Source organism: Diorhabda sublineata, chromosome 6 (genome assembly GCF_026230105.1).
Source record: "Diorhabda sublineata isolate icDioSubl1.1 chromosome 6, icDioSubl1.1, whole genome shotgun sequence".
NCBI classification, from domain to species: Eukaryota; Metazoa; Arthropoda; class Insecta; order Coleoptera; family Chrysomelidae; genus Diorhabda; species Diorhabda sublineata.
In genome coordinates, this window is record NC_079479.1 from 32,449,958 (window position 1) to 32,477,387 (window position 27,430).

The following is a 27,430-nucleotide window of genomic DNA, read 5'->3' on the forward strand; positions in this document are numbered from 1 at the left end:
TTTCAAATATATACAATTACTTCCATGCGTTTTTAGAGGCAACTCCAGAAGGAAGATTTGAATGCTGGATAGCTCATCAACTTTAACCTTCTGACTGATGTAAAACAGTTTCTTTAGATTGGTCTTTGCAAGCAATCAGCCTTTTAATGTACATTTAGCTTTTTTTTCAATGCACCAGTCGACGCTATAATATTTTCTTTGATCAGGTCATGAGGGATCAACTTTTCGTCCAACGCCCAATTGCATCACAATCTCACAGTATGTCACAATAATCACATCCAAATGACACGTTTGGTTGAATGTAAACTCAACAATGTAAAATTTGTAATGAAAATGCCAGTGACATGCTAATGATAAATAGCAAATTTGCTATACCGGAAAACATTATCGTTGTTTCCACATACCTTTTTTTATTTACTTTGCCCCGTGGAAACATACACCATTAAACCGCGTTGTTGTTTCCAATGATAATTCAATCGACACGGAAAATTTCACAAGGAAATTTGATTTGGTAACTTGGCAACGCTGCGAAAATGAAAGCTTTGGTATTTGTTTCGTTAGCACAGCCCCGTTTTTCAGCCATATAGTAGAGGTTAATATTTCTAATTTCCAAGTAAAAGATTACTTAGCAAAGCGACAATGATGGCAGTTGAGAACAGGAAGAGGTATTATACAAAACCGCAACTAGCATGTCCGTTTGATCTATCTACCCGATATCGCTGTTTGTGATCTCTCGTGTAGTTTCAGTGTGGAATAAAGAAATGTGAATGCGCTCATCGTATCATCATGCAACGTATGAACACGCTCGATGTTCGACAAAATCATTTTGACAACAACGTTGTGACAAACTGGTCACGACATTATACGTTTTAAACTGTTGTGTTCAATGAAGGGGAACACAAAGAGACACAGGCAAATGTAGCATGATTTTCCGTTTATTAGAGATTACGTGTGAGGATATCCGTTTCAGTTCAAATACTAGAATGCACATAACTGTTTTTTCTTTTCAAATTATAGTACAGTGATATTGAGGTAGGTTCCGGAAATAAATACGGCAAGAGGTATGAAGAAATATGCTATTAATCGAAGGTGTTTGTTGGTTTTTAGTAATAATTTAAAAGCCTATAGATTCTCTAGTGAAAACATGATACGATTAAGATTCATGACGTTTAATCAATTTGCTATGATGAACCCAAAAACTCAGTTAGACAAGTCTAACTTAGTTCATTTTACCTCTAGACACAATTAGTTTAAACTTGAATGTTAACAGGAACAATCAAGTAAGGAAAAGTAATAAAATAATAATAGACAGAAATAGGGCAAATTTTTGTACACTTTTTGAAAATCTATAAAGTCGTTATAAGAATATCTGGGAGTTAATTTCGGACATAGCATTATTATCAAAATACACCTATAAACAAGATGGTGGAGCAGTGCTGAATTCGATTTCAAAACATAGATAAAACCCGAGTATCTACATCAAATGAAACTGTTTTATATTCTACAGAATATGCAATAAGGAACCAGATCTAACGATGTATAATAACGACCAATAAAAACGGTTAAAGCTATCGGGAAGTTACTAGAAAATCATGAGGAAAAGATAAAGATACATTTTTAGTGTTTATTTACTATGATATAATATTCTAGAGCTCACCCGTAAGCTGCTAACGTTGGATCATAAGGATAATATCCAGTCGTAGGCTGTAGACCCGCCGTAGTCCACGCTGACATGTCAGCTGCACCACTTGCATCTTTAAGGGCGTAAGGGTTACTCTGGAACAAGAAAACATCACAATAATTTTTTTAACAAAGTTAGTTTTATCAATTTTCATACACAATCGTATGCAGTATGATTTACAAGAAAATTGAGTGGAAACTTATTTTGTTCTCGCGATCATATTAGAAACAATTTTATGTTTTACTGTTGAACTAACAAAATGTTCTAATTATGAGCATCCCCATAACTCCCTATGCATTTGTGTTATCTGGAGGCACCACGCCCTCTACCTCTACCTTTAACTTCTCACCATACGACTGCAGCAGCAGAATTTCGAAACTTATCTATCGTTATGATACGTGCATCAAATCAACAAACTTCCTAAATATCCCTCGTATTTTCAACATGGATCTATTCTTTCCATATTATTGAAACCTTCTTTATTTGTTTGTCTTATCTTTTATAATTATGGTAACTAAATTCTTAACCAAAAAGAAAAAATAAATTGTAACCAGTTATTTCTACAAAATTGTTTTTCCAAAAGCTTTTTGGGTACTTAACTCAAAATACGATATCTAAAATTAACAATAACCACTTATTTTGACAAATATTGTAACAAAAAGTCATCCAGCGTGAAATATCGAACAATGCTCAACAGGGTAAAACCGGAGATAACGTCCATCGTAGTCGCTCTGGAGGAAGACACATTCGAAAATTGTTTACCTTGGTATACATTATAGGATTTATATAAATATCACCTGGAATGAGCTATAATCGCACCGCCTAACGATAACAAACTCTCTTATCAATATTTATATAGTTATCTGACTGTGATTGAGTTCTTTGTCGGCATTTAATGGCGACATAACAACCTCGATTATAGTCAACAAGATATGTGCTAAAGTAAAAGATAAATCCGAAGACGCCTACATAGGTCTTTTAAAAATGGTGGTCAATCGTTTGCACCATTGAAAATACTAATATCCATAATACTAAGTTCCAAATAATTATTTTTTGCTACTTAAAAATCATTTTCTTTAATTCCGTAAACTGCCAGAGGTAAGTAAATAGACGTGCTTCCCGTAAAATATCGATTCTGATTCTCTAAAGACGATTTCTAAATTTATGAGTAGTTTATCTTGCTTTCAATACGTGATGCGACGTCTAAAAAAGGAAAATGAAATATTTTTTCCGATTTATACAAACCTTTGCACTGCCACAATAATATTTCATATATGAAATTTGAGAGTGGAGTTTTTCGTAACTTTTTTTAGTCTGAAAAATGTTGAATTTTACTTAATTACATCCAACAAACATTATGGAGGTACATGACTACTCATCACATTCTCAAATTGGAATTTAATTAAATACTTTCGGCATCAAATAAACTCTGATAAAGCGATAAATATTGAACGGATAGATACAAGACATACTCTCTCTTCTTCGTGGTCTTCTCCTTACTCCCTGTGGTGTACATTTTAGAACCTATTCTTTGTACATACCAGATTAGTTATTCGATTTGGATGTCATCGATTAATGTGTGTTATCTTCCTTATTCAATCATTTCCTGCACAGTCTCTCCTGGATTTGGTTGCTCTTTACCATAACTTCATTTCGATCATAATTAACATTTTTTCCTTAGGTTTAATCATCCATATTTCGCTACCATATGCTAGGAATCGAGTTGTTCCATTCATCATAGATATAGTCATAGATCCGCGATCGAAGATTTTCAAATTGCGCATGCGATCGGTTCCCGAAGAAGTGACATTATATGTAAAGTTTACTGTTTCTACAGCATCTCATTTGAGAACTATCGCCAAAAATGCTCTACCTACAAGACCTTGATAATTCTAGTATAGACTCGTGGTTCTGCAAGCCCGTAAAGCACCGTTTTAGTAGACTCCTTAATATCTAAGCATCTTATGAAAATTAATCTCCTATCCAAACTGAAACATCAGATGATAAGTATGTGATTACGTTCAGCTCAATCGCACATTCCATATAAAAATTAACAGCTTCTGTATAAACGCCTGTCGAAGAATTTAGTTCAATCAAAAACAAAAAACCAAATGAAGAAAAGAATGTAATAACGTATACATATTTTCAAAATTACAAATAATTGTTGTTGGTAGATGTAACACGTTATCATTTATACCAGTAACAAGTGTTATTCTCAATAAATGCCCTTACGCAACTTAACAAAATCAATTGAGTGTTGTTTACTGTAATATAATGTCGGTAATTTAGCGAACAGTGGTTAGAAATGGTCTTTTTTATAGACGGCCGTAACAGCGGCGCGAGGCGCGAAACCTTCCATCCATCTTCTCGATCCCTAAGGGTTTTCCCTCTTTTACCGCTAGCGCCCTCCGAATCGTCTTTCCGCAGAAAGATTTACGCGCCCAGAATAAATATACTGAAGAACAGAGTTGGAGAAGTTATCTCTAAGAGATAACTGTGCAAGTAGCCACCGAAGGCAATAGAAAAATGGATCGTTTTTTATTCCCAATTATCTTAACTTAACTATAAAATTTTACAGTATAAAACTTGATAGAAAGTAAGTCGTTACACCTCGACAATGTTGCCAAACTTTGAGAGTAATAAGAAGATTGAGGAAGTGTTAATCAATGAGGTTATGTTGATATTTGTATAATTAATCGTTACTTCTACTTTTAGTTGATAAACTTATAGTAAATCTGAAGCTTTTTCAACTATTTAAAAGTGTCATATTTTCAGTAAAATCCGATTTTCATCACAAGAATTATTACTTCGGAAGATAGTTGAGTCTATGGATATGATTCCGAGACAAAAAATAAGATTCATCAATAAAAAATTAATGACTCATCTCGTCCTTGAAATAATCATCAAATTATAATATCTGCACCCTTTATAACACGATTTGTGAAGAAAAAAAATTGAAAATCGGACTTTTTTGATAAAAGTCTTTCAACAAATGTTTCACTACTAGAATCACCACCATGCAACTATTTGGATTTTGACGATAAAAGGAAATCATGATAGAACAATAGTCATTCCAAAAACCTTCCAGTCAAGGCAGTATCGCAGAAATTGCCTTTTTTATTGTATGTTGAATAATACCCCAACTCTATCTAAGGGTAACTTCACTTCATAGGCCTCAAGTATCCGGTTAGGGCGGGAACACTTATATAAAGTGAATTTCGAAATCATATCTATCAAACCTTCGAGATTTCAGTTGCCAGAGTTTTATCAGTGGGATACTTTTAGGGTAAGGACTTTCTTTCTCATTGATTCAAACAATTTTATTATGATAATGCAATGTTTATCATTTGAAGGAAATTCAATAAAAAGAAACAGTCGTGAGACTTTGGAATTCTTCTTTTGGATGTTGATAAATTTAGACAGTTTGTATATCTTGTATTCGTCGATTATAATAATAATTACGTTATAAAAATAAAAGTTATTAGAATGGTTCAAGTCATTAATTGTACTTTTATGGAATTTAAATCGTACTTAGACAGTTTTCTTCGAATCACACTGTAGTTTTTACTTGGAATTAACGATTTTAAACCCTTTTTAACACTAATCTAATTAGTTATTAATGTTATATATATATATATATATATATATATATATATATATAAGAATTATATAATAATTTACTGGTATCAATATTAAATAACAAGTTATTCCATCGAGGCCATCGCAACAAAAAGAACAACATTTTGATTTTATAATATACATATTTAATTCGCCGTAATGAATGATAATTAATAATTTTATTCGAAGAGCGTGCACGAGAGTGACAGCATGGCGTGCAAATAATTTTTATTTCACTAACACAACATTCGAACAATTATTATTGTGTTTACAATGCTCCAGCGATGTGTACTACATATTAAATTGCTTTATATCGTTATATCGACATACAAGCTCAAACTTGCAATTTCACGTTGTAATAAAATATAATGAACATTCGGTAATACCATCGAAATAAATACCATCAACTATTTTCTCGAATAATTTCTCCATTGTTAATAATTTTGGTATATAAAGGTGTTTTAAGACAAAAAATTCGAGTGTATTTGAGTATATTTTCTAAATCATACATTCGAAAGTTAATAATCCGTTAACAACTTTTGCGGAGACAACCTGTAGGTACAATCGAAAGAATATAATAGAAATGGATTTTCGAATCAATTTTTTAACGAAAAGTACTTTTGGATTGTTCTACATGCCAAGGAAACCGTTCGCCATAAAGAAACATTCGTAAGAAAATTATCATAAATTGTAGTTATTTATTGAAAATATTTATTAAAACACAATGAAACTGTTAATTGTCGAATATCGTTTTATTTACTTAAGGAAAAGATTAGCTGAATTTGTTTATGAAATCCTTTAATTTCTTTTGATATGTTTCTAAATATTCTTGATTTTAGATCTCTTCTGTTTCAAAATAATTTTTCAAAAGAAAGATAAAAATCGATGTTTCGACATTTTTTTAAGTCAAAATTTGTTATTGATACTGACAAAATTGAAGTATTTATATTAATCAATAGATCACCTATATCATGTACAGCAAAATAGGAATAAAATCAAAATTTGTTCTAATAAGAAAAATTAATTTTTCCCTAGTCCTTACATCTCAAATATATAGCAATAATCAATCAAATTATTTATAGTTTTATTTACGAAATAAAGTTATAAATTTTACCTGAATTATTTAGGTATTTTTTTTCATTTATAGCTTTTTCTTTTTTATGAATATGAACTATATTTATGTTTTTTTGATATTTCACGGTTCGTTAATGAAGTTCTATTTTTTCTATCGTATTGATGACCTCTTAGTCTATTTTCTAAATACTGAGATGTCTGCCCTATGTAGACAGAATCACAATAAGTACAAGCCACTTGATATATGATAAATCTTCTTTTGTTTTCATGTACATCATTATTTTCACGTCATCTACGCACTCTCGAAGTCCCGGAGCACCCTGTATAAAACACTAATCACAATTATTCTATCGTGTATCGTTTGGTTAGTTATAGTAACTAAGAACTGATTTTTTTTTAAGTGATATTTCTACCAATGCCGAATATTACGTATGTTATTTTTGAACATTCCAAGTTTTAGTTGGTTTATTGTGAGGAATACCTTTTTGACAAGATGTTCTTTGAACTTGTGTTCCTCTATTCATTTCGTGAAGAACGTACATCAACAGTTTAATTAATACGGGTTCGTACATTTATAAAACTAAAATAGCAGCGTCTAATATTCGCCTGAATAACGAACATTCTTGCATTTCAAGAGGTAGTATATGTGTCTTCGCATAATTAAATCTTTTTTTCTATTTTTCCTGTCTGATCTGCATTAATGTTTCGTAAGGCAAACAGAAATTATAGATACCTAGTGATTCTGCATAAAATTAATGAATTAATAGATGTTAAGCAAGCATTTGACAATGTGTATCATTAAACTTCATAAACATAACTCTTGAGATACAATTTCCATTCAAAAAATAATAATAATCATGTTTTTTTCATGACAGGTGATCTGGAGAGTTTACTGTTTATTTGTAACAAACCTTGTCTCATCCAGGATGTTTTTTTTGTACCAAATCCTTTTATTAACTTCCCTCAAATCATAAACTGACTGAATTTCTTATGGCATTCGGGAGTTGGAGATTATGTGAAGACAGCTCTCTTCTCTTTATGGTATTGATAATATTTATTATTAATAATTAATAATTTCTTTGGGGTTGGAAATATCAATATCGAGAATCTGAGGGAAGATTAATCTTGGTTTGATTCTAAAAACTTGGAGCTGAACGAAGCAAAAACTAAATAAATTACATTTAGCTCTGCAAAATGACGTACCAGAGGGGAATCTGTGAAGTTGTTGGTTATCCTGTTATTAATTTAAGGGAATATATAAACTCATTATACTCAAAATTTCATTAGAGCATATTTTGGGACAATTACGTTCCTCTAGTGGCAGACGATTCACTCTGCATCATCTGGCTTATAGTATCTCTCTTTACCAGAGTTCAAAGGATTTTTACTCTTCGGTAAACTTCTTTGTAATGTAAGAAGTCGAGTACATAGCAGCAAACTCTACAAGGAATATCCTTGTAGATCCTGCAATTGCTTTGCATGTGTATATTTGAAACACTTGTATGTATGTATAGGGGTGTACGAAATAAGGCAATTCATTCTATACCACCAGGGTTTCGTGTGGACTCAATGTACCGTTTTCTAGGCTGCATCAAACACAATTTTTGGTAACTATCATATCACTTTAGATATCAGTTTTTAACACCCAAATTGCTTGTACCATTGACCGTTTTTCTTCAATATTCAACTAACTGTTTACGACGACCTCCTGCCTTATATACGCTCTTCAATAATTTGAAGACATTGTAAAAACATTAACCTAGTTACAGCTAACCAAAACATTTAGAATAATAGTTCGACCCAATAATACATAGAGCAGCATTATGTTCTTTTGGTGTTGTCAGATGGCGTGCGCCTGTGTAACCGTCAATACGCAAATAATGCTTTTTGTACCCTTGGAGCTCAACCCATTTGGCAGAAGAGAAAAGACGTTATTAGACAGCTTTTATTCTTTGAGACATTTTTAAATTTATATATACACAGAATCTTCTTCATGCATAAGAAGCATTAGCTTATCTAATCTCTGATCAAAATTCTACTGGAATTTGATCTTGTATGCTCTTGAAGAACCACGTTGTCCTCGTATTTCAAAATTTTCAATTTCACATTGTGGTATTTCTTGAAGAATAGACTATACAAATACATGGTATAGAAAAAACAGGATTCTCACTTGCAGATATCTTTTTATGGCAGATTTATAAAACCCTGAGCTCATTGTTAAATTTAATTGGTTCAATTTATATTATTTAATTGATTTAATTGCCTGATATGATTTTAAAATGCGTATTTACAAGAGCACATGTGAAGACAATGTCGAGACAAGTATTTTCAGAATAACAAGCAGATATTTTATTTAATATTCAAAAGGTGTAGCATCGTATTTTCATTCATATCAACACAAATACTTCTTAATGACATCACTTGTGAACGTTATTCAGTAGAATAAGTTTAATTAAAACAGAACGAAGAGCGGTATTTATAAGATCAACGCACCGCACGTTGTTCGACATTAATGTAGCCTTGATAGTGGAAATCAGTAAATGGTAGTAATTAAACTAAGCAACAAGAAATGAAAAAAAAATAGAGAAGATACAGAAGAATACAAAGACATTTTTTTTAAATAATAATACGAAGTCAATCGTAGGCCTACAGTAGTATCATTGACTTTGGATTATGCGAAAGAAAAAACTATAAATAGTTGAAATAAGTGAAATATGGAACGATTCCGACCTAAAAAGGAAAGAAGACACTTTTTTCCATAACCATTTCGAGAGGTTGTATGATAAAAATCTCTATGCTGCAAGTGAAACTTTTAGGAAACAAGAAATAATCTCTTGTGGACAAATCTGTTGAATATGGTGGGTAGTCAACCAATTCGTGAATTTTACCCATGACGATCATCGAAGACCCGTTCAAAACGGCTAAAACTTTATATTGATACATAGGTACTGTCTTTTTCAAGTTGAAATCAGAAGCTTTCCAGATAATTAATCTAGCCAAGATGAAATGGTCACAGCGATAATTTTTTTGGAAAAAGCTACCTAGAAGAAAGGACAAATGATCAATGACAGATATTATGTCAACTTATTGGGTGCTTTACAAAACAAAGTGTTCACTTACACAAAATATTTTTGGGTGATTGTATGAAATAAGGTCTTCAATCTTAAGAACAACAAAACTAAGACTGTTCCAGACCAATGTAAAATCTGTTTGGCCAAACCGGATGGATTTGGAACACAACTGAAGAAGAGAAAAGATACGTTAAGACTTTGAAGCGCAAATGGAGATGCATACGTCGTACCCTACGGAAACCAGACAAATGCAACTTGCAGAAGAAAAGAGGCAGATCTGAATAATCATCACGAAGAACTTTATAAAATGAAATGCAATACATAAACTTGACATGGTAAAAGCTAGAGACAGGAAGAAATGGTTTTACTACAGCTGCTGAAATTCCAACGGGTGCCTTCTGGAAGCTATATGGTTATGGGTGAAAGACAAAACTCATAGATTTCATGGCAGAAATCCATGAATTGGGCTGGGCAACGAGATTGTTCGTCTATCCAAAATGTGAAAAATCTCCACTCACAAGCAAATATCTATTAAATAAATTGGAGAACTTGGTACAAACTATTTAGATCTCAAATAGAAATAAAATGATTTCTCATCCAACAATCTATGGAGAAAGAATGAATATGGAAGAGGAAATAAAAGCTTGAAACAGCTTGTAGGCTGAGCCTCAATTCTTAGAACGAATAAGGTTATTTTTTGTTTTAGAAAAAGGTCGTAGCGGTTCCAATTTTTGTTCTAAATAAAGTAAATTGCTAATCGTAATTTGACGTTACTATATTACCTTTGTGAGTTATGATTCTGTGATTCTCGCTTCGTCGGCCGAGAATTTCACAAAAAAAAGTAAGATCCTCTTCGGAGAAGTATTGTTATGAGCTAACGGCGTGACAATAAAAATTCAATTTTCACATTCCTGTCGGTCGTCGGTAAACAAAGTCTAAAACCGAAAGCGATTTCATGCCTCTGGCGAAACTTCATTGTTCGCAGTTTTTCAGCAGTCGTCTACAGTATTTTACAACGTATATAATTAGTTACTTCATCCATTATTTTCAGATACCGCGACACGAGTATATATGGTGACAAGTACCGCAATTCTTTGGTGCTAAGTGTAGCTTTATGATCCAATAAAAACCAATTCGCTCACAACAAATTTCAATCTCAATGTATCTGCGCTGTAAATGTATATGAGTGAGATTTTCCTCTAATAGATGTTTTTTTGTGTTATATAGTGAATTTTTTAAATTAAAAATAAAAAGATAGAAGTTTGGAAACCAAAAAACAACGCAAAACCATAGATTTCCAGTTAAGGAAACAGTATTTGAAATTTTTTTCGAAAAACGTATTTTTTTGGAAAGTACATTCAAGCACCTACAATTTGAAAGAAAAACAATTGATTGTCATAAATCTATCTAAATTTTTAGGTTAGGATTTCCTTACTTCATGATTTTTTTACTTTTAAGATTAATAATGTTTTGTATTTTTCTTAATTAACCAAAAAAGTGTTGAAATTTTGTTTTTTTTTAACTTAGGTCTCATTTTCACTTAAAATGAGTTGAAAAAATTAACCTAATAAGAAAAAAATATTGAAAATAACGATTTTTCCGCCGCATTTCATAACGTTTCATCGCTGGTAAGCCTACATCGTATAAGCGACAAGATTTGAAGAAAAAAGTGCTTGTCCATGAGGACCATCAAGACCTTCTCTTACTTTTGTAATCACCATAGCTAACATTTACCAATTTTTATTCGAGTTAGTTGAACACCCAACCTATTCACCATATCTGACACCCACTGATTTTTTACTGTTTTCTTATCATAAAATTTCATTTGTAGGAGAGAAATTTCCATCTGATGAGATCGTTATCGCATAGAAAAACGCCTTGAATTATTTGCAAGGGTTAAAAACGTTAGGTCGGACATTTTTCAAACAATACTCCAATCCAAGCTGAGATCTTTTATGTACTCTGGACAGTTGATGGTAAAACAGTAGCAATAAGACAAAATGAAATATTTCTCTAACTGGTATAGATAATATCTTTGGTAGTTGTTTTATACCTCATCCTCTTCCAAATCGACGTTCATCCTGAGTAGTTTTGGTATTTTTTTAAATTTGACTAATTAAAAACAAGCATTATCAAATTTAACATCAACAATGCACAAAAAAATTATATTGGTTATTAAGATGATCCCTATTTTTGTTCATTGAAAGTATATCGCCGAAAAATGGAAATAATAACCGTACCTCGTATCAATGTGTGAATCAATACGATAAAACTGGTTATTGTATAGCAAAAAGTGATATTTATTAGGTAAACTTTACAAAAGCAGCAATTTGTAGTAGTTGTTCGCACTTGTACTTGTAAGGCGATTGTTCACTTCACGAGAATTCTACGTTGGAAATTTTCTCCTTAGATGTTCTTGAATATGCAGTTTAGACAGAGACGGCTTCATTCTTGAACATAACAAAACCGGATGTGTAACAATTAACAAACATCTTTTCTATATTAATACGGAGCTCAATTAAATGAATCTTTAGCCTAACAGGCTTCTTCCACCTCCCAATGAAGTTACCACTAATTATTTATATACTAAATAAACAAAAGTCACAATAAATGAAATTTTTAAGAGATTTACTAGCAATTTTAATCTTTCTCTGTCTTTTTCTCCCCTCAGGTTTCCACACCCTATTATTTGGAAACATATGAGGACGACGTCCTCAAGGAATATCTCTGTTCATGTCAAACGTGGGTCAAACTTCGGCCTCAATCGTTCAGGTCATCGTCTTCACGGCTCCAATAAATCTTCTAGTAGGAATGGATGAAGATATATCGCTGCTAAAACGAAAAAGAAACTAGAATTGGAATGAAGAAGAGAAAAGAAAGGGAAGATACTCTTCGATCCGATTTTAGTGGAAGAGGGACCCACAGGTTAATTAGGAGCGTGAAAGGAAGCAATAACGGAACTTATTACCTGAAGCTAACGAGACAATTTTGATACTTTTCGAAGAAGATCAGACACCAAATCGAGATGATTTAATACAATTTAATTAATAGTAAAAAGGGCCATCTCGAATAATACTAAAATAGAAGTACCGGGAGGTTTTAAATGAGTAAATTAGATTACGGTTTCAATTGGTAGGTTTTAATTTTGTAATATGAAGAGGAATCCAGTACAATTATTAGTTTATCCTCATAGTAAAGGAAAAATCAATGCAGTTCTTTCTCTTTGTTCTTTGTACAACTTTCAACGAAAACTCTGAACTGTGAAATATTTTTCAAAACGTTTTTTTAACCTTAAACAAAGATATTGTCTGACTCTATCACCCAACGATCTCTTTAATAGTTTTTTTCAGAGATATTTGTAAGTATGATTTCCAAGCTTGACTTCTTTCTCTTCTAATTGAACTTTGTTGAATAAATACAAAAATTTCTCTACATGGCCACGTATATGTTCAAAGAATGATCTATCTTTTTATAGTTATATATATTTTTGGTAAAGTTACCATTGTTTCGCTAATCATATGATGGCTAAAATAACTAATCAGACTGTACGAATTCAAATTATAACACAGATTGAATAATTTAATTTTTTTAATATAAATCTTACTTGGAAAGTAAAATTCTCAGCCTACTATAGAATCAAACAAAATTTCATTGTCAAAATATTTTATTACTCAACATATTCTCCTTTTAATTGGATACATTTATTACAGAGAACCTGCAACGTCTCTAGACCTCCACAGCTTTTATTACTTCCTCGTTAGAAGAAAATTTACGACCCTTTAAACTTTTTTCCAGTTGAGGAAAGAGATGATAGTCGGACGAAGCCAAATCTGGTGTATAAGGGGGGTGTTCTAGTCATTCAAACCCTAAATCACGAAATTTTTTGCATGGCAACATGAGATTTGTGTGCAGGGGCGTTGTCCTGCAAAACCAAAACACCTTTGGATAGCTTTCCGCCTCTTTTCTCTTTAATTTTCCCCATAGATTGGTCAGTAATGTGGAATAGTAATCTCCAGTTATTGTTCTACCCTTATCCAAAAAATCATTCATGATTACTACATGGCGATTCCAAAAATCTGAAGCAAGAACTTTTCCAGCAGATTTTTAGACACGAAACTTCTTGGGTCTTAGGGGACCAGAGTGTCGCCATTCCATCGATTGTTGCTTTGTTTCTGGATCGTAGAAATGTACCCAAGTCTCATCCATAGTAACAATTCGGTTTAAGAGGTTTACATCGTTTTCAGATCGAGCACATATTGATGCTTCAACCCTTGCACGCTTTTGGTCAACATTCAAACATTTGGGGATCCATTTTTCTTATGTCCAAATTGACATGAACTATATGATGAACGCGTTCGTATGAGATATTCACTGCTTCAGATATCCGATTTAGCCCAATTCGATAAAATCATGTCATGAACTGCATCGATATTTTCGGGGACGGGCACAAAAACTGGCCTTCCCGATCGGTCATCATCTTCAATGGAAAATTTACCTCTTTTGAAGCTTGCAGTCCAATTTTTCACGGTCGCATACGAAGGACATTGATCACCAAGGGTATTAATTATATCTTCGTGAATCTGCTTACCTCTTAACCCTTTTAAATACTCCAATTTTTCGATTTTCACAATTTCAGTGAACATCTTTTTTCTTTAAATTTATTGCGTAACTCTGGTTTACTTTTTGACGTCAAACTTCACACTGACACTTCTAATAAGTTATTGTTCGTTGCTATGGTAGCGCAATATTTTGTTTATCCATGGAACTAGTCTAGGCTAACTAGATATCAATACATCCTCGTAATATTAAAAAAAATCTTAATATTTTGATTTACTATGTTCTATTGTAGAATTACAAAAAAAAATTGTGAATGAATCGTTCGATAGATGGTGCTAGCTACGCAGTTTGTTTTTATGCTTGAAACTAGAACACTTGAGCCTCTTATTTTGAAATAGTTTTAGTAAGTTTTTGATTTAGAAAAAAATAGAGGTTTTACATAAAATCCACAACTATATAATGAAATAGCATTTCAAAAAGTTTGTTATATAGTAATTTTAATAACAGTTTATAATTCGGTAACTTCCTCAGCTGGAAATCATAGTTGTTGTATAGAAATTGTTCGTTTCAAATAAGGAAGTATGACATTGCTTAGATAAAAGGTATACGCGTTTTAAACAATCAAAGAATGTATAAAGTTTGTTTTTTTAAGAAGTCACAGGTGGTTCACTTTCAAATAACTGTAAACACGTATATACTAGTTTGTAAAGTTTGATATTTTTGCTTTATCTTAATGAACTAATGGAGGCCATCTCCACTTGATTTATAATCGATTTAAAAATATATTTTTAATAATCTGTATATTTGTACACTCTTCAACAACTTTTATAACCATATTCTTATTAAACTGCCGTCAGTTTTGGACTACGAGTTTCTGTGTTTGACAACAGAGAGCAGAGCCTCCAGCTATCTTCTCAATGGATATCTTAGAGTTACTTTACCCTGCTAAGATACTAAGGAGTAATCGGCAGTCCTTGGAAGAAAACAGAGGTTAGGACGGGTAAACACCAAAAAACTCATGGTAGCTGTCCACTATATGGTTCAATCATTCGTAGATAATTAAATAAAGTTTTCCCTATTATGTGAATCGGGAAATTAGAAGCATTGCTAGGTACGAAAATATAGCGCAGCTGTTAAATATAAGATATAAGGACCAATAAATTTTTCCCTGACGACTCCTACCAAAACATAATTTTTTAATGCGCTGCGTGTGTTTCTTTTGAATCCAGTGGAGGTTTTCTCAAGCCCAGTAGCAAGAATTGTGTCGATTTACTGTACTATTTTATCAAAACGTTGACTGGCTGTTAAACAAATACTAAACAATGTCTACCGTCGTTAGAATTTTCATCCTTTCTCTTTTAGTTAAAATAAAAATAAATGTACTCGATTTCTTATATGAATTGTGACCGACCAGGTAACCAATCATAACGAGGATTAAAATTAAAAATGTCGAATCGAAAGTACTAATAGTATTTTTGTTTGTTTTATCGGTATCCATGATGAGTTTTTTTTTATAAAAGATTAGATAAATATGAATTAAGAGTATGTGTTATCCTACAAATCGTAGATTCGTTTTGTTTGTTGGTACGAACAACTTGTTTCTAGTTTCTATTCCTTACAGTTATCATTATCACAATTTGTAATGTATGAGCTCTAGTAGTATTGAGAATTATGCAACTTTATCAAAAAATATGTATATTTACGTTCTATATGATTAATTTCAAGCACGGTCTTATAATTAACGATATTATACATAATTTACTCCTCTTTGTATCTCAGTTAACAAGCAACGAAGAATATATAATATGCCGGCAGGTGTTGCTAATTAAAGCGACATCATTATGTTATTAATACGTTTAACAGTTTTTATAATTAATATCAGTTGAGGTGGAAATCAAAATTTCTTGAAAATAAAAAGTGGAACTGAAACATGCTTCATTGTATGTTAAAAGAAAAACGAAACAATCAATCAGCTTTAATAATCAGAGATTAAAAAATTAGTAAATACATTTTCTTCACCATTTGGTGATTACTATCATGCCAGGTCGATCTAATATCTATGAGACCAAATAGATATCCTTATATTGAGGTTCATGGTTGCTTTCTCGTCTGATAGGTAAGTTTTGCTTGTACATTCGTACCCAGACATTAGAATGAGCTGAAGTAAATAGCTTTCATTTTTTATAGTATAATCAATAACGACCAAAATTTTGCCTAATTCGAATGAAAACACGTTTATTTTATTGTCAGTGACTATTAACTTGTTTTATAACTAATTTTTCCGCACATGCCCGCTGACATCGGAAAATTAATACCCATCAATTTGGAATTGTTTATATTCTGTTACCCAGCGGGATATTTTATTTATCCTTTCAGATAAAAGTCAAATTTCTAATTGATTATTTAAATTTCATTCGTTTTAATGGCTAACTAAGGTTAAGACATGCATTAATTTGTTATTAATTATTATTTATTAATACTATATAGTCGTAGAGCAGCATATGGATGTTTTGATAGGCATCTATCGAATTATTTTTTTTTCAACTTTCATTAATTATCTAAAAAGGTTGGGCTCCTTTTGAAATCTTTTAAACGTGACATAATTTAAATTAGTGAACTTGTTCATTAGATTGAATGAACGAATTTTGATTTCGGGAGTAAATCAATAAAAATTCAAACCACGAATATTTCGGATATTCAAAAAGGATACGCTTGAAAATCAAGCACCATGAAAAATAATGCAACGGAATAGAAATTTTATAACAAATATGATATTTATCATAAATAAAACTGACAAATGTTACATCATAACCATCAAGCTACAAAACTCTTCCTCGTAAGAAAAGACGCTGTACAATAAACCTGTATATCCAAAAGGAAATTACCTGACTGAAAGCAATAGAAATAAGGGATCACAAGGTGATCACTCCAGAATAAATGTATAGTTGACTATATAGACTCAGTAAGACTTTTAATCAGCTTCAACGGTAGCTTTGGAGGAGTTTTGAGTTTCGTGACCATTGAGATTTTCAATCAGCTTGCTTTGAGCTATAGCAGCACCAATTTGCAGAACAATTGGTCGAAACCAATTCCATTTCACCCAGAGTAACTTCTGACACTTTAGGTGTAGTTTTGGTGAGGGGGGTTCCGTACACATTAAGCTTGCTTTGAACTATTACTGGGTCATGTTTCAAAAAAATTTGCCGAAACTAATTTTCATAAGGATTTAGCGGGGTTTTTTTGACAATTGATGACCAAAAATATTTATCTGGTTAAAACAAAAACGTATATTGATATTTCTATTGCATCAAGTCTATTAAAGAATACATTAGATTGTCAGATAAAATTTTGAATGTTTCATATTCATATAAATAAAACCCCAGAACCTTCTCAGTCCTTTCAAAACTACCACAGTATTTGAGAGTACTCGGAAAGGAGGCGAAGTTTTTGGACCAATTTTTTCAAAACTTAGTACAATGATAATACAAAGAAAGCGTTTAAAAATTTTAATAGGCTCGAAGTTCCGAAACTAAAACCAATCTTGCCTTAAGTTGCCGGGATTTCATCTTGCCTTAATTAACTGATGATTCAGTGAGACTTTCAATCAGCTTCAAAGGTAGCTTTGGTGAAGTTTTGGGTTTCGTACCCATTGAGACTTTCAATCAGCTTGCTTTGAACTATAACTACGTCAATTTGCAGAACAATTGGTGGAAACCGGGTTTTTTTGACAATCGATTACCAGAAATATTTATATGGTTAAAACAAAAACGTATATTGATATTTCTATTGCATCAAGTCTATTAAAGAATATATTAGATTGTCAGATAAAATTTTGAATGTTTCATATTCATATAAATAAAACCCCAGAACCTTCTCAGTCCTCTCAAAACTACCACAGCAGTATTCAAGAGTACTCGGAAAGGAAAAGGAAAAATGTTAAAAGGCACGAAATTCCAAAACTAAAACCAATCTTGCCTTAAGATGCCGGGATTTCATCTTGCCTTAATTAACTGATGATTCAGTGAGACTTTCAATCAGCTTCAAAGGTAGCTTTGGAGGAGTTTTGGGTTTCGTGCCCATTGAGACTTTTAATCAGCTTGCTTTGAATTATAGCTGTACCAATTTGCAGAACAATTGACCGAAACCAATTCCATTTCACCCAGAATAACTTCTGACACTTCAGGTGTAGTTTTGGTGAGGGGTGTTTTGGGGTTCCGTGCGCATTAAGCTTGGTTTGAACTATTACTGGGTCGTGTTTCAGAAAAATTTGTCAGATAATATTTTTTATCGAAATAGATAGAAACGTCCAACGTAATTTCTATAGAAAAACTCGTGTGTTGAAATATATATTCAAAATTATTCGCAATTTCGAAATATCAAATATCACATTCCAATTTTTCATTATAATTAAATATGTCTCGTTAAAGAATCTACAGGTAGCAGCTGTTGTTTTTTAAATAAGAATTAATAGAGGCAGTTCGTCTGTCTACATACAATTGAATTACTTTTGCTTGATTTCCTATTAGATATTTTTTTGATGATAAATATTTAGTTACGTCAACTTAATGATAAAGTTTCTTTTTAAAAACATTTTCCGACATTACTTGAGATTTGATATCGTTATTTGTATAGTCCCCACGTTATTTATCATTGTAACATGTTTCAAGTTGTGATGTTTATTTCCAAATGTTAGTTTAATTGTGGAAATTGTAGAAAATTATTTGTTATTACTTCCATTATAATATGAATAAAAATTGTAACGGTTTAACGTGTCAGTAGCTCTAGGGAAGCTTGATTTTGAATATGATGCACCATAAAGGCATGATTTAGTCCCTTCAGATGATTTTGAGGTGCTAGATAGATCTTATTATAAAAAAGGTATCAAACATCGCTTGAAAATGCTTGAAACCACCAATTAAAGAGTAATTGGAGAGATGATAGAATAATAAAATGTAATTTTATGAAACATTTATCCAGAATGAATGGTAGGTAAGTTATAAAAAATAACGTTCACTTAATTTCAAAAATAAAATCACTATTTACTTATATTCGTCTTTAAGTAGTAATAAGAATCGATAGTGCTTGTGTATATTTGATATTAACCAGATGGTTTCCTTTCAAATACCTGTCCATAATCAAAGTTATAAACGACGTAAGGTTGCAGAAAAGGTGTTTGGTACGGCATATTTATGCTAATCCACATTCTCACGACGTCTTTGATACTAATGGGATAAATTTTCGAACGACGGTGTTGAAATTGTAAATTTGAAGATCGCCGAGTTTATTTTTTTTTTTTTTTACTTAAATAAACAAAAAACCCTGAACAATACGAATGAGATACTGTCGATTCCAGGTATATGCGAAAACTTTTTTAAATTCAAAGACCCTGAATATTTTACAAACTTATACCGCAAAAAAGGTTATTTAGAAAATAACTAAAGTAGAAACGTTCTGCGCCAATCAAAACCCATAATGCTGTTTAGGTCTACAATATACGAGTAGCTGAAAATAAGTGATTGTCACTAGGTGTTTGGATATGGAGAAAATTTCTTTATTTAGTAATTTGAGTGAAATTAATACCAAAAGAAACGATATATTCCTATTTCCAATGAATCACACACTCGTATATCCCTCGAAGTTGTCCTCGGATGTTCAAAATTGGCGAAGTAGGTAGGTAATCAGAAGAGAAAAAATTCTTAGTTAGCACCAAACTCGACGACTCGGAATTCAGTGATTTAGTATTGATACTACAAAATTTTAAAATCCCAAATGTTCTTTTATATAGGTTTTGGTTTTAATGAGAAAGGATAAGATACGAAGTTGGTCCAAAATGTACCTAACCCGACAAAGAAAACACAAAAATTTTGGAAAAAATTCATTTATTTTTCAACGTTTCAGCGTTGTTTGATAATTTTTTAGAATAAGAAAAGTGAAGCTTCTCAAAATAGCCATTAACCTATTTACTGCTGGAGAATGAATAGAAAATAATCCAAGTGGGCTAAATCTAGTGAATAGGGTGCATGATGTATTAATTCAAACTTTAATTCATTAATTTTGGCTGGATATGTGAGCTGATGGATTGTCTTGATGGAACAACACTTTCTTCTCACCCAAATACGGTCGTTTTGTTTGATTTGATTTTGATTTCTTCACTCAAACGTTGCAATAAGTTCGTATAAAATAGTCAATGACAATTAACCCACGCGCATCCCAAAACCGACGCCATGACCTTGTCTGCAGATGGAACGGTCTTTGCCTTCTTTGTAGCCGTTTCTCCCGTTTCAGTCCATTGTGTTAATTGTTCTTTTGCTTCTTGTGTGAAGTGATGGACCCATGTTTCATCCATGGTTATGATACGGCGCAAAAATTTGCCAAACACTCGATGGAAACATCTGGACAACGTTGTTTTTTTCCATTGTACGCAAAACGCCGCACGCATTTTGAGCACAGTTTTCTCATGTCCAAATTTTCAGTTAATTCCTATTTCTATGTCTGCTACCCGCACTTTTAGTCGACGATCATCCAGTACCGCTTTGTGGATTTCCTTCAACATTTCTGGAGTCGACACTTTATTTGGTGGATCACTTAGAAGCTGGTATTCGCAGGTCGTACGATTCAGAGCTAGTGTTTTACCGTTCTGGGTGTTTATACGTTTTAGTATGAAAATTTCGCTTCTAGTGGATGAAAAGCTTAACATAACAGTATTTTAAATCAAATAAATGAACGGGAACTGGGATATAACTATATATATTAATTTTAAATATAATATACAAGATATATATATAAGCACGATTATCGAAAAAATATACTATGAAGCTTTATCTTGATTTTATCTTAATATTAATAAATCATCAAATGTCATTCTTATTATAACCAAACCACTTTATGTTTCTTTAATGACTGAAATGTCTGAGTGAACGGAATATCCTTTCAGATTGATATCTCTAGAAACTTGTTATTTCGCTATTGGAATGGGTGGTCATACATATAAAAATATTATCAATTACGATGTAATGTAATGTAAATAAATTTTAATATATAAGAAAAAAGCTGGAGAATTATAAAGTAAATGGGAATGTGGGTTACAAAGGCAGAGTAATTAATTTCATCTCAAAGTTTAATAATAAGGGATTTATCAGCCCAAATCCTGTCTATTAATGTTGTTTGAAATTGAATTGTAATTTATCCGCGCTCTTCATTTCAACGTAAATACTCAAATGCAGTCTATATGACAAATACTTAGAGCATCGGATCAGATCAGGCAAATTTTTATTTACTTAAACTATGCTTATTCTTTTGGGAACAATCTATAAGAATCATCAATTGGATCATTCACATACGCCCAAAACTTAATAAATGTTTGTGTCCAGTTTTTCTATTCAAATCTTGTAGTTCAGTGGCACGTTGTCGTTGAAAGTCTCCAATATTTCCAAGATCTTTGTCAAACTTTCATTGATTTCATCGACACCCGTGCTAAAATGATTGTTGGAAGGGTTGTCACACAATAACAATCACTAATTTACCGAGCTCTTTATTACTTTTATTGTCTTCAAGAAAATCCGCAATGTTTCAAAGAGGTTCTCAACAATTCACACAAACACATCACATTAATCAAACATTTAACAGTCGTAATATTTTTTCTAGATTTTGAGATTTTCCGTTATTTCTGTAGGTAAAAACTAAATTAAAAGCTTCTGTGATCGACTAAAGTCACAAAAATATCTCTTTACAATATTTTGGTTCAATTCCTACGTCTGATCCCTGCTAGCTTTGTAATCCTGCAGGTTCTAAAGCAGTTTCTAGGTTAAAATGATCAACTTCTTCATCTTGAAAACTGATCATTATCGAAATTGATAGTGAAGGTTTTTGCTCTCAATTTTTAACAAAATATACAGAAGAAATTTGAAACATTGGACAATGGTTGAAATGAACAAGACATATATGATAAAATTAGAAGAATAAAAGCTTCAAATACCTTGGCATGACACTAACACAAAATGGAAAATTGGAATAAGAAATAAACGAAAGAACTGAAACAGCAGGAAGATCATTCAATGCAAACAAGATGCAGTTTATAGCCTAAGGAAATACCAAATGAGTTTGCTGAGGAAAATAAATAATAAATAAAGATACGACAAAATAAGGAATAAAACTATGGGAATGGGAGAAGAACTAGTAAAGAAGATTTATATGTAAGCACGAATCGAGGGGAGCTGGATAGAAGAAATTAAGATGGCAAGGAGTACACAAGGGACTGGATCGGAGAGAAGGAACCTGCTGTGGAAGAGGGAGCCGACGTAATGAATGAATTCCAACATACCTTGCACCTGAGAAAGCAGAAAAGCTTCATTGTAGAGGGAGAAGCCAAACGTGCTATGTATTTAGTATAAGGTTGGATATTATGAAAATTGTACCTCTAGGAATCCTTCAAGGTCCGCTTTAGGACTTTGTAATTTAGTGTTTTATTCACTGGACTAATTAATCGAAAGTGTTTTATATTACCAACATCTTTGAGTAAACCATAATGAAAAAACAACAAAAAATAAGCAACATTATATACCCAATCTTTTACAATCATTGTTAGATTATTTACATGGGTCAAACATGGTTCTGATTTTAAGAATAGATTATATCGCCATAAATATCATAAACAATAGGTCATTAACTGACTAGTAAATAAGAAAAAAATGTCAATCCAGTGAGGTGAATTATTTAAACTTTCCGAAAATTCATAGGAAATACTTTTTGACACCAGAAAGTCAATCTCCAGTCAACAGCTTTACGTTGCACGGGAGTACGCATTGAAATTAAGGAGATAGAACTTTGCTTTGCACCCGAAGTAAGTCTCCATAATTTTTACTACAACTGTAAACTGTTCTTTAAAGATTTCGATTTATTCAAATTTAAAATAACTGTAAATATTTCCAGTTGGAAAAAGTTTTCAATTACTGAGGGATTTATGGGCAAGCCGAAAATAAGATGGAAGTGTAAAATTTCATTAGTCGAACATGATACCTGTTATAAATGTTGACCCTTTCCTAACACCGCCGTTGAAATTCATTCTCTCGAAAGTTAAACAAAACAAGTCGGCGAGAAACAAAAGAGAAAAGAGGACCGAAAAAAAGCAAAATCAATATTTTGTCTACGAGCCCCGAAAAGCCTTTCAAGTGGACAGGACATAATCCATTAAGTACCATACAAGTATAAAAGCCGAATACTACAAGTCAGAGCAAACTAAAGTGAAATACGAGTATACGTTCGGGGATATACAAGTGGGGGGGGGGGGGGGAGTTTTTCTCCGATTTGAATTAGATTTATGTAGAGAAACTGAGTAGGTATCCAGATAAAATATTTGTTTCGTAATATAACGTATATCGCAATAGTTTTGTCACAAAATTCAGTTAAAAAATAGGTCTTGTAGGCTGGAAGTAAGAAAAAGCATTTATTATTTTGGTTTCCCAGATCTCTAAACCCGAATTTTTCAAAACAAAAATATTTCGTACAGAAGCATTTTCCGTGCCATAATCAAATGTGAAGAGGGAAAACCATGTCTGAACGTAACCAAAAAGATTTTTCCTAGAGAAAAAGCACAAAAACTGGTTAAAAAACGAAGTAGGGGCTTCCGCGAGGAAAGAAATGGTCAGAAACTCCGAAAAAGTTGTGTTCTAAATCCACCCCAAACCAATTGGCATGGAAACCAAGATGCTGTCATCAATTAAAGCATAAATTTTGCTAACGAGGGCGGGATGTTAGGGGCAAATGCCCTAACAATATAAAATATAAAGAAAAAGCTAAATTCGCTGATGAGCGAGGTCTATCCAAACCATATGCGGGCCGAGTAAGCGTGAAAACTGTAGATTCTGAACTTTCTCGCAAAATTAGTTGCTTTCGTAGGTCTCATTGGGTACTTTTATCTCGCGAAGTGTATGGTAGAGGATAGCAGATCCAAAATGAGGTACAAGTACAAGTTTTCCATTCCTATCCACATTTTTTATTAGCTACTTATCCAAAATACTTATCACAAAAATATATGTTAAATAATTTGTGCCAAAACCATAGATGATTTTACAAAATTACTTACCAGAGGTGAATAAAATGCCGAGCTATCTACTCCTATACTAGGATAAGGATTTTGGTCAGTCGAAGGATAAGGAGTACCATATACTCCAACACTAGCGTTCCGATATTGTAAAGCTGCCAATCTAGCTGAATCATATTGACAAGAACATACACTTTGGCCGGTTACCGGATCCGTTACAAGCGGTCGTCCAGATTCACAGCACTGAGTCGGTCCAGTAGATGAAGTCCCTCCTGGTGATAAAGCACCTGGAATACCGGCTGATCCGCCAGGACTTAATGATCCACCACCAGAAACTGGCGATGATCCTGAGTTGGTGGTTGGTTGACCAGACACCAAAAGCTATAAAAATCAATATCAACATATATAGTTTCAAAGTATCAATAACGAAAACAATAATTATTCAAACTAGCTGATTACCATAGATTAGTAGGAGGATTATTTTAGAGAAAAGTTTGAGTGGAAATCTTTCAAAGTAGTACACTTGGTTAATAGTGCACTTATTTTGATATTAGAAGTATTTTTAAAAAGAAGTTTTCTTTGGATATAGCTTTCATGTGTTTTATTGAATCCTCTCACTACCAGGAATGGTGTCTAAGCATTATATTTTCACCACATAAGAAGCATAAATCTGATATTGCTAAATTTCGTGAGTAACGTAGAAGAAGACTATCAGTGACTCAAAATGCCATACCAAAAGCGAGTCATAGCACGGAGTCATGTCATGTTAGGAAAGAAAGTTGAAAATCGTAATTGACAGATATTTTTTTTAATCACACTGATTGCAGCATTAAACAGCAATAAAAAAAATGATAAAGTCCGAGATTTTTAACTTTGATCACACTATCAATCCAATGTCGAGTGAATTTTCTTCTTAGTCAGCATGAAATTAAATTTGTAGTAGTGGTATTAATTATTTTATAGCTGGAGAAAGCAATCAGATTATTTCATATTATTCATCAACATTATTCTAATCTCGAATGTACTAAATACAAACAAGATCACAATACAGATAAAATTGACTTGAATAGTCCTTAAAACGTTGAAAGATATTAATATCAATACGTTTAAAGACAATGCCATTAAATTTACATAATTGAATAACGTAATTTGATATCTAGTTCGATTAGAAACGGGCTCGGAAATAATTATATCATTTGTAACTTGTATTTAATCCATAACATTACCGAGTATTAATTTTCTCATATTTGTAAAACTTTTGTAATAAATTTAAGTAGAATCAGAAGCCAAAATACATGAACGTGTTATAGATTGCCGCACACGTTTAGAAAAAAAAATAAAATTTGAGGGTGATACATAAGGGATGAGTTGTAGGAAAGACCCGTCTTCATTTCATATAACCCCCCTGTATGTAAGTAACGAAAAAAGATTTTCTTTAGACACAAGTTTTTCCCTTTTTTATGAGGGTTTTATTTGTGATATTAGTGAACTTAAATCACGAAAAGTTGTTTTGATATATGTATAATTATATCCCGAATTTTTATAAAAAATGTTTGAGACATATTGTATAATAGCACGCTTCTAAACCAATAGTCAATAGAAATTGAACAAAAACTCTATAAGTTAAAGGAATATTTGTCGACGTTTGTACGAAAAATAATACCGTTTGGCAACATCTCCATTAAAATTTTCGAGTCCGTACATTTCATTTTTGACATTACCATCGAGGAAGTTGTATTTAATTTAATATTTAGAGCAACGTTGTGCAATCAAGTTTTATATTAAATTTACTGAAAATTCGAATGTGACTTTTGAGATATTAAAGGAGAAATAGCTTGTTTTCAGCACACACCCTCCATCAATTATAGATCGCGCATTTAGATTGTTTCTAGCGTATCAGATCGGGCTCTACTAAGTGTCAACTAGAGTTTACAAATAATTTGTAAGTTTATATTTTTATAAAGCAGTTTATTACATTAGAAAATATTCAAATATTGATTCAAAACATTAGTACTCTCAAAAAAGTAAACTTTAATGAATATAAGCAAAAATATACACACAGGAAAGAGTCCAACTTATTCACATTCATTGTTTAATTTCTTAGGTACATTTCAATAAATATAGTTCATCATAAAGGATTTGTATACATGTGACTCTGCTGTGCTGTTTGAATCGATTTTTCCATACTGGACAAAACCACTTCTTGGCTTGAGCAGATCTTCTGTCGAAGTGCCATAGATAAACAAATGATAGAAGCTAATCTATTCAGATGTGGATTGATGAGAACTGGCCAATGATATTATGACTTTTGTCGTATAAGTCTTGTAAACAATTTGAGAATTTGTAGTTGCTATGTTTAGAAGACTACAGAAAACAGTTAGAGGCCAACGATTACTCCATCGTGTAACGGAATACTCTCAGGCTTATTCTGAGAAGAATCTGCATCTATTTTATCGTCATTATGAAATGTTGAAACACATTTTTCTGTTTTCTCGGAATATTTGATATAAAAGTACGTTTATTTTCACTATATCCAAATGCACACATGGTAATGTTGATGGATCTAAGTTGAAGAAGCTCTGGAGGAAGTTCTCTTTTGTTTGTTCTAATTGTGCCCACATGAGTCAGTTTTTTATTATGATATAGTTTGTTGACAAATTGCACAGATGTAAAATAGTTATCGTTTTGTCAATTGGACGTATAAGCCGAAGAACTACACTTGCTGCGTCGTTTGGTAATTTGTAAGCACCTTCAGGTTGTTTTCCTACATAAACCTCAATATTATGCAAATAAAACGTCTGGGTATCAGTAAGGGCATGTATATTTATCCCGTAGTTAGCCGGTTTGTTGTTTAAATATTGGCGAAAACGGTAACTGCTTCCAAAAGCCTCTAGTACCTCATTAATGGCCACGTATTGAGCTGGGCTGTAACTACTTCAACACTTGCTTACAAAACTTTAAAAAATTTGTGGAATTGTGACTAAGTTGTCAACTGCTATTCTCTCTTGTCTGCTGTTTGGGTCATCAAATCTAATTCCTGGCATTAGCTCCTTCTTCAACCCCGATTCGTTCGTACTTAGATGTTGTGCTTTTTTCTAAATTTAACAAGCCCAAAAATGCCATTATTTCCACCAAATTTGTGAGTAAACAATCACGTAGCCATTCCTAACAGACTCTTATTTGATTTAACTTTAGATTGGTGAATGTTTCAGTATCTTGAAGAACATTTAGCAAGAAAAAAATGTTCCGGTAATCAATCATTTCAAATTTATTTCTGCCTTCTTTCAAGGAAGTTTGGTAACTATATTTTGACGTCTTCTTTTGGTGTTATTATTTGTTGGTGCGTGTTTTAGCCTCGGAGTATCGTCTTTTCAAAAAATTGAGGCGTTT

At 32.3% G+C, this 27,430-nt stretch overlaps 1 protein-coding gene across 2 annotated transcripts in view; it reads right to left on the minus strand.

Moving 5' to 3' along the window:
- Positions 1-27,430, minus strand: part of LOC130445714 (homeobox protein araucan-like) — a 110,616-nt gene that overhangs the window by 21,729 nt on the left and 61,457 nt on the right. For both annotated transcript variants that reach the window (XM_056781539.1, XM_056781540.1), the window contains 2 exons: positions 24,083-24,421; positions 1,658-1,776 (listed from right to left, as the gene is read on the minus strand). In XM_056781539.1, coding sequence (XP_056637517.1) covers positions 1,658-1,776; positions 24,083-24,421 — 458 coding nt within the window. The remainder of the gene's footprint in view (positions 1-1,657; positions 1,777-24,082; positions 24,422-27,430) is intronic.